The 9,014-nt window shown below is 37.4% G+C and overlaps 1 protein-coding gene across 5 annotated transcripts; it reads left to right on the forward strand.

Moving 5' to 3' along the window:
- The first annotated feature begins 363 nt into the window (after positions 1–363).
- Positions 364–8,079, forward strand: LOC122302253 (regulation of nuclear pre-mRNA domain-containing protein 1A-like). Of its 5 annotated transcripts, none has more exons than XM_043113429.1 (8): positions 364–726; positions 1,989–2,156; positions 2,759–3,006; positions 3,980–4,099; positions 4,201–4,357; positions 6,114–6,253; positions 6,336–6,371; positions 6,964–8,079. In XM_043113429.1, the coding sequence occupies exons 2-8, from the start codon at positions 2,081–2,083 to the stop codon at positions 7,762–7,764; spliced, it is 1,578 nt and encodes a 525-aa protein (XP_042969363.1). In that variant the 5' UTR covers positions 364–726; positions 1,989–2,080; the 3' UTR covers positions 7,765–8,079. The 5 variants fall into 5 exon arrangements, with proteins under 5 accessions (XP_042969363.1, XP_042969364.1, XP_042969362.1 ...); XM_043113430.1 differs by having other exon boundaries at positions 2,018–2,143; positions 2,890–3,006; XM_043113428.1 differs by having other exon boundaries at positions 365–726; positions 2,018–2,156.
- The last annotated feature ends 935 nt before the right edge of the window (positions 8,080–9,014 follow it).

The following is a 9,014-nucleotide window of genomic DNA, read 5'->3' on the forward strand; positions in this document are numbered from 1 at the left end:
AGCATGGATAACTTTTAAAAAATAAAAAAATATGGTAAGAGGGACAATAAAATATATGATACTAGGCGGTCACGATCCTTAATTATTTTAGAAGTACGATGATGGAGTTAAAATAGTTTGTTATTAATAGAAGAGTATGATCATTATCTTCATCTACATGATATAGGATTGAAGTTTTTCTTTTCTAATTTGTTCACGTCAACGCCGATCATAAGTCATAACTCAAACATCCACATCCCCAAAAACGACGTCGACGATTGGTTTTGGACTGGACGGGCCTGAAAGATGAAAGAGTTTACGTCAGCAGTGGGCCAGCGGCAGTTTCAACTTTCACCACACGAAGTCCCTGAGACCAAGGGCATTTCTATTTTAGAAATTCTCTACCAAGCGAGGCTGAACATGGAACAAAAGTGACCTCCCTCTCCATCACACTCGAGAGAAAGAAGGCTGTTCTTCGTCGGTTCCCCCAACTCCAATTCGTACAGTAGCCATATCTTCTCCGAACGACACAACATAACACTACCCAAAAAAACAGAAAAAAAAAAAAAAAGAATAAGCAATTCGCTTTCGTCAAAACCCTACCACCAAACCCCTAATTCTTTCTGTACCTTCTCTATCTCCCTCTCTCATGGATGAAGAGCTCGGCCCTGCTATTTTCACCCGCTGTTGATTCTTCCTGTGCCTCACTGGCATTCTTCTCTACGATTATAAGCTCTATGCCCTCTGGTCAGTTAATTGCTTCTGTACAAATCATTTGTCCTTTGCTTACTTTTGGAGATTGACTCCTTTAGTGTCTCTTTGTTTTTTGGGCTTTAATTCAATTGAAGCTCTACTCTTTTCCTTTTTACATTCTTTAATTTTATAGATAATTAGTTATGCGCTGTCTTATCTTTTAGCTGCTTGACTGATCTCGAGTAGCATTCACGGTAGCTGCTTCATAGTTTGCGAACAGTTTGCTCAGAATAAAACGGCTCTAGGGTTTAGATTCGTTTAGCTTTATTTTTTAGGCATCAATAAGCCACGGCAGTTCCCTGTTATGATAATCTTTATTTAAACGTGTTCGTTTTCTTCTACCGTTGTTATTATTGTTCTTATTTCTTCTGATGTTGCAGAGGCTCACGCAGAACTAAAATGCCATGTGTCAGGCTTTTGATTGGCTGACACATGTTTTGTTGGCCACACGACATAATGTGTGGTTAAAAACTAAGTGCAAGCTCTCATCCTTTAAAAATGGAGTAATGCTACTTATGTGCAATCGTTTTAAAAAATAGTGAGATTTATTATTATTAATTTTTAACGTAAATTCTGTATTTACTCACTTTTTTTAAAAGAGTTGCATGGCTCCTGTACACTCCGTGGCTACGAATATTATTTCTCTTGAAAAAAATTGATGCCCACCATAGAAAATTGGATTTTTTTACGGGTCTCACTTTTTTCAAAAGAGCCTGCACAAGACTTATACCTTATGGGTTTGCACAAATTATTTTCTGTTAAAAAACTAATGGGAGATGAATGGATGTGTCAAGACATGAGTTTCTAAAAACCCATGTAGTATTGTGAACAAACTGGGTTTTGAATTTTGATTTTGATAGGAGGCTTGCTTGCGTATTAGTCAAATGAAACTTTGTCAGTTTTGCTAATTGAAGACTTTGCAAGGTTGTGGTTTTGATAGGAGGCTTTCTTGTTTAGGAGGCTTGCTTGTGTATTAGTCAAATGAAACTTTATCAGTTTTGTTGATTGAAAACTTTGCTAGGTTTTGGTTTTGATAGGAGGCTTGCTTGTGTATTAGTCAAATGAAACTTCGTCGGTTTTGCGAATTGAAAACTTTGCTAGCTTTTGGTTTTGATGGGAGAGTTGCTTGTATATTACTCAAACAATATTTTTATATATCTTTTATAAGCTTTGCCCTAAAGGCCTCTTGGGGTGCCAAGTCTCCTTTGATTATTTCTTTTCTTTTTTCTTTTCTCCCCCACCCCTCACTTGTATAGGTTACTTTATTCATCGGGAAAATGTGTAGGTTACTTCACTCTTAGAGGTCTGCATTGTGCTTCATTAGTTGGGCAAGCTGTTATCAGAATCAATGGGCAGTGCATTCAATCCACAGATTTTGGCAGAAAAGCTGGCCAAGCTCAACAGTTCACAGGCGAGTATAGAGAGTATCCTTTTAATGGCATTGGATGAATGATGACCTTGCATATTTGTTTCTGCTTCTAGATTATTTAAGATGAATTTTATGCTGTTTTGTTTTTAATTTATTTGTGCATGTGACCAGCCACTGTCCTTAAAGTTTTGGTTGCATTGACATTTTTTTTTTTTTATGATTTGGCACCGGGTGTCCGGGAACAAAGTCCTGATTAATCCCAAGGATGCATAGGCTCTCAACAATGAGTTTGCTGCAGGTACATCTCGAGTAATTCAAGGAAAAATTCTCTCAATCCAATGGCTCCTAGAAATGTTTGCACCTAGGGATTCGAACCTTAGACCTGGAGGGAGCATACCTCCAAGACCAAGGCTCTTACCACTTGAGCCAACCCCTTGGGGTTATGACAAACTAAGACCTTTGTGTTCCATTATTTATTGCTGTGACATTAAGGTCTATCTATATTTGATAATTCTTCTTGTAATGGGTCTCTAATTTGAATCATTGTTGAGGTCATTATTGTAGTTTCCTCTTAAGCTTGATTATTTCATAGTGTTCCTCAGCATTCACTGTTATTTTAGGGCTGTTTGTGAGCTTGCCATCCTTAATGTGCTTAAGCTTTGTCACATTGGTGTATATTCCATATGAATAAAGCAAAACAAGTTGTTGAAACATGGGATCGGCAGTTTAATTGTTCTCCACGTGAGCAGAGATTGGCCTTTCTATATCTTGCAAATGACATATTGCAGAACAGTAGGCGAAAGGGCTCAGAGTTTGTTGGTGAGTTTTGGAAGGTTCTTCCAGGTGCTCTTCGTGATGTGATTGAAAATGGGGATGATTATGGAAGGAATTCTGCACTACGACTGGTATATCTGATTTGCCCTTGTGTTCGGAGCTGTGTACTCTGTTTTGAAAATAGTTAGCTTCACAGGAATTCTGCACTACGACTGGTATATCTGATTTGCCGTTGTGTTTGGAGCTGTGTACTCTGTTTTGAAAATAGTTAGCTTCACCTTAGGAAATAGGTTTCCCATGCAGAAAATAGTCTGCTTGAAATGGTATTGATGATGTTATGACAAACATTAGCAGACCATAACGAAAAGTTGTTCTTGCTGGGTGTGAATAGTGTTGGAGACATCTTTATCTGAGGAAGCTTCATCATCCGGCTCCTTGTGGATGACATTAGGATATTCTGGCCAGTCCTGAAATTCAAAAATAAAACAGAGATATAACAGATTGCTTTAGTGACATCAAATTTTTTTTTATGTAAAAGTTTCCATTGAAAAGCTTTTTAATTGGATGTTCCTGCATCCAATTTTTTTTTTTTTTATCTTTTTTCCCCCTTTTAATCTTCCTCTTTTCCGTATTAATTGATGAATGATAGGTTATAGGCCTTTGTTCCCCTCTATGGGTGAAAGCATGCAGTATTTGGTTTAGTCGGTTAACTTGTCTTTCTTTTTTTTATTCGAGTTGTGTTGTATTTGTTGGAACTTGGAAATTCACTGTCTTTATCAAGTGTAACAACAAATTTGAAACGTCTGAGTAAAATTTATGAAAGAACGAGCTGGAATGAATAATCAAGCATGTACTTTATGGTCTTCTCAATAAATTATGTGCTTTACAGCCTTATCTATGCTTATGTTTTTTGGCTATTGGACAATTAGCAAGTTGTGAAATCTGGTCTGGTACTATTTCAGATTTCTAGGTAATGCATGTCATTGCATATAATATACACGAGATACTTATATATATATATATATATATCTTTTTAAATGTGTACCAGATACTTCGTTATTAGGAACTTAGAATGAAGTGTATATCTAATTCTTCCTCATGCAGATTGATATATGGGAAGAAAGAAAAGTTTTTGGTTCTCGGGGGCAACTTCTGAAGGAAGGGCTTGCGGGTAGACAAATTGAAAATAATAATAGAAATGGAAAGAATTTGAGCTTCAAACTGGTAATTCAAATTTCCGGAGCTGACTATATGTTTGCATAGATATTGAAGTATCATATACAACTATTGGACTAATGCTTTTTTTGTTGTCTTCTCTTAAACAGAGACCATCTGCTGGAAATATATTGGAAAAAATAGTTTCAGACTATCATATTCTTTATGGTGGCCAGTTGGATGAAGAAGTTGTACTGAGCAAGTGTACCAATGCCGTTAGCAGTCTTGAGAAAGTAGATAAGGAAATTGGTGGCGATATTAATTCAGGTATTCCATGTGCATCTATCTTCATAATGCTTCTCAAACTTCTGATATAATGTAATTGCTGTGAATTATGTGTAGTCATGTATGCATGAGTACACATTCTATTGCTCCTTTTCTTCCCCTTTCAATTTGGTAAATATATGACATGTAATTTCATTCATTCTAATTTGTTTATAGTGAGCTTCCTGATTATCTTTTTTGTATTATCATGTCAGAAATGCATGTCCTATTGTCTAATATTAATGAGCATTTCCTGAACACAAGATTTTAGTATCATCTTAGACCAACACAACTATGCCATTATAAGTTGGGCCAAGACTGGACTTGCCTGTTCTAAAAATACTAAATATAGTTGACTGTCGTGCCTTGCAAGGGGTGCTTTGATTTTGCACTCCCAAACTACACCCCAAATTTAAAATTGCATGTCAAACTAACAAAACTAACAATTTGATACCCCAAATCATCAAATTCTTCAATTGCATCCCCTGGCCAATTAGAATGTTAAATATTAAGAAATCCTAAAACTTGTGAGTGAATTATCTAATGACCTCACTGCAAAGTTAATATTACATATTTGCCATTAATTTAGAATAAAAACATTATATATATATATATATATATATTTTTAAAAAGACTGGGTAGGTGGCCCGCCAGTGCACCTGTAGCGGTGACCACCAATCTGATTTTTTGTTAAAATGTATATTATTTGTTTTTATTTCTTATTAGTTCTGTTCTATTGTGGTATTTTACTTATATTACTGTTTTTTTTTTCCTATTTTCTACTAAATTGTAGCAAGGGAATTTTAGACAATTCACTTAAACTTTAAGGGTGCCATCTTATCTAACAGTTTAATTGAACAGATGGTGGAAAATGAAAGAAACTAGTAGTTTGGTTGCAAAGTTATTGGTTTTGGTAGTTTGGTGCGCAATTTGAAAATTTTGTGGTAGTTTGGGGTTGCAATGTGGAATTTTCCCATTTTATCCAGTGGTGTGGCTGGACTCGGAAGTTTAAATGTCACCTGTTCTGGCTGACATCACAGAGTTATTGATTTTGGTAGTTTGGGGTGCATTGTGAAAATTTGTGGTAGTTTGTGGTTGCAATGTGGAATTTTCCGATTTTGTCTAGTGGTGTGGCTGGACTTGGAAGTTTAAATGTCACCTGTTCTGGCTGAAGTTTCTTGATGCTAGAACTGAGAGGCCCTTTTTTCCTCTGCAATTTTGAGGAATAGTTTTTGTTTTAGCTAGATAGAGATGTGTTTCATGCTGCCATAATAGTTTTTTGTCAAAATATTTTCTTGAAGTGACTCCATTTTGACTTTGCATCATGATGAGTTGTGTATTATGGCCGCTATTGTATCAAGTTGATTGGCTAAACGCTTCGACCATGATTTATGCGATTAAAATAGCAGATTGAAGACTACTTAATCAAGTTTCTATAAGATAGATTTCAAACAATTTGTAATCGCATCTCCTTTTTGGAATGTTGGATATCGATTTAACTATCATCAATATCTTACATATCACAAACATACGCAGACATACATCTCAAATGCACTGAAATCCAATTGATTGAATTTCAAGAACTTTGCAATTTTAATTTTCTGGATTTTAAAATCCAGAACTACCCCAAAGTTAAATCTGGATCAAAATGTATAAAGAAAGTCCGCAGTTTTTCTTATTGGTCCTCCAGGATCCTTGTCATCGAGGTTGTTCACATCATATTAGATCTCTCTTTTCTCTCAACTGTTTGCTTTAACAGGGCAATTCCATGGATCTGGTTTTGTGGAGGAGCTGCAGGGGCAGCATGCGGTACTGAGGGACTGTATTGAACAATTAACGGCGGTAGAATCAGCAAGAACAACTCTCATGTCTCATTTAAGAGAAGCCCTCCAGGAGCAGGTCGGTTGGCCAGACTACTTCACAGTTGCATACTATTTTGCAAGAGATGACATTAGTAAATCTTACATGGTTTTGTTACCAGGAATTCAAGCTGGGCCAAGTCCGCAATCAACTTCAGGTTTGTCACTTACAAATCCTACTTGGGTGGGAGTATTACTTTGCTTTCTAGATGTTTTTTTCTTCAAATTCTTTTTAACAAGTTGAACATATGGAATATTACACTCTCAGGTAGAAGTTGTGGGGTCTGGATTTGTATTTGCATTTATATACCAAGAGTTAAAAGCAGATTGCTGAACTTCTTTGTATTCTGTTGATGAATTGTTAATAAGTATTGATACCTATTGTAGCTTGTTGGTTTGGCTTATTTTATTGCAACACAAATTCTTGATTGAACTAACAAAGGGTGGAAGATTTTATGGATCGATAGAGGTGAAGTTCAAGTCATTTGAAATCCTGCAAATGTCATATATGTTGGTTTTTTATTGGAGGATGTAAGAGACAACTTACACAAAAAATATTTATTTTTTTAATTTTTTTGTTGGTGGGTGTTTAACATTAAGACAATGAAGGAACACATTTTTTGATTATAACGTCCTTGGTGCCTTCAGAGGTCTGTTAAGGGTACAAATTTTGTGGCTAATTTTCTTGGGATGTGGCCTGTATACATTTTAAATTTTTGCATGCTTTCTTTTCCCTGTATTGTTTTCCAGGCCGCACAGTCCCGATCAGAACAGGCAGGTAGTGTCTGCCAACGGTTATCAAATAGAGACAAAGTTCAGTCACTACTTGAGCAGAGCCCAAGGGAAGCTCAAACCTCCATGGCACCTCATGGTTTCATACCAGGGGATAGGGAACAATCAGCTCCTGTAATGTACACACGGCAGGTTTCCTTTCCTGAAAAATCTGGCCATGTTGAGGAAGACCCACGCAAGTCGGCCGCTGCTGCAGTGGCAGCAAAGCTAACTGCGTCGACATCCTCAGCGCAGATGCTCTCCTATGTCTTATCCTCGCTTGCATCAGAGGGTGTCATAGGCAATCCAATGAAAGAAACCCCTTGTGATTACCCCCCTGAAAAGAGGCATAAGCTTGAAAATGACCAATCCTCTTACATGCCCGCTCAAAATCTTCATCGACCTCCAGTTCCTCCTTACCCTCATCCTGAATCTATACAACATGTCTCTGCTACCAACCAACAGTTTACTCCAAATGAGCCACCACCACCTCCCTCAACATCTCCTCCACCACTGCCTCCACTGCCGCCTATAGCGCAATACACAGTGCCCCAGTACATGCACTCTGCAGGATCAATAACAAGTGCACCATACAGCTATGGCATGGCCCAACAACAGCTGCCTTCAATGCCGAGTTATCTGACAGTTGGGGCTCCAGTGAATGCTATACCTCCCTTCAGTACACCTCCTACAAATTCTTATCAGGGTTTTCAGGGTTCAGATGTCAATATCTATAACCAACCATCATCCATGCCAATGTCTCCAATTTCTCGGCAATAGAATTCTCAGTGCAGCGTGAAATGAAGGTGGTTTTGCCGTGGACTGCTAGTTATTTCAAAAGTTTTATGAATTTTCTTTGTCTTTGTGTACCAAATTTCTTGTTTTTGTGCTTCTGATTCGCTCATCTATTCGATTTGCACATATCGAATGCCTGTAACCTATATTTTTAAATGCTCATTTTATGGAGTTCAAACGGTTTCGGTGGATCACAGGATTGTGGGAAAAAGGAATTGAATAGTATTATTGACTAGGAATGTTATTCGGTGTTTGAAGAAGACATTAATTTTACTATTGAGTGATGTCTTAGCTGTTCAATCTTTTGGACCCTGTCGTTACTGAATCTGATCCAGGGGCATTTTTGTTAAAGTCTTGGACATGGAAAGGCCAACACTGCTTTTCTTGATAACGTGCAGTCCATGAGGATGATTAATCCGTCCATCCAGTTGAGATTATCTTTTACCTGGTCTGCACATTAGCAACGGATTCCATTATTATTGGCCAAATGTTCATGGGCTACCCTGCATCTCAAAATGTCAATCGTTAACATGAACAAAAGTGTTCTATTTAATAAAAAATAATGAAGAACCAAAAGTGATACTATTTTTGTTTAATTAATCGGAGCATGTAGTAATGTCTCGCAAAGGGTGTTGTCCATGACAGACATAAACATATAAGACACAGGCTAGCCATCACTAGAAAATTTAAGCCTGCTCTTCATGTTGAAAGAGGTCGGTGGTGGTGAAACAATCACATGCGTATGACGTGTCAATGGGGCATTCACGGTTCAAGAGAGAGGTTAGTTCATCGGACGGAGAGAGAGAGAGAGAGGTTCGTCGCTTTGATTCTGATCAGCACCGATGGAAGGCCATGATAGCTGTTTGACCACCAAAGAGTGAGCTCCTATGGCTTTGGGATTGTAGCTCAAATTAGAACAAGGTGTTGAAGAGGGAGGGTATAAATAAGTAAAATCTTCATTAGAGATATGCAATTAATATTATACCTAGAGACAAGAAAAAGACTAGTCTGTCTTGAGTCTGGCCTCCTTTGTTTCTCAAGTCCCACTAAAGGCATCTCCGTCTCTCCGTCACGTCTCGTTCGAATATGCCAATGCATAAAAAGGTAATTACCTCAACTCATGAAGTGAAAATTTGTAAGAAATAACTGTTTGGATTGCTCACCCCACTTATGTAGGTTTATTTATTATTTTGTTATCATTACCAACACGCTTTTTATGCTATCAAACAGACTTT

This window comes from Carya illinoinensis, chromosome 3 (assembly GCF_018687715.1).
Source record: "Carya illinoinensis cultivar Pawnee chromosome 3, C.illinoinensisPawnee_v1, whole genome shotgun sequence".
NCBI classification, from domain to species: domain Eukaryota; kingdom Viridiplantae; phylum Streptophyta; class Magnoliopsida; order Fagales; family Juglandaceae; genus Carya; species Carya illinoinensis.

Excerpts from the sequence above, each read along its gene's own strand:
- LOC122302253 (XM_043113429.1), top strand. The coding sequence starts at position 2,081 with ATGGGCAGTGCATTCAATCCACAGATTTTGGCAGAAAAGCTGGCCAAG. Across the intron at positions 2,157-2,758 it reads TTCACAGGCGAGTATAGAGA|CTTTGTCACATTGGTGTATA; the intron begins GTATCCTTTTAA and ends AATGTGCTTAAG. Across the intron at positions 4,358-6,113 it reads TGGTGGCGATATTAATTCAG|GGCAATTCCATGGATCTGGT; the intron begins GTATTCCATGTG and ends TTGCTTTAACAG.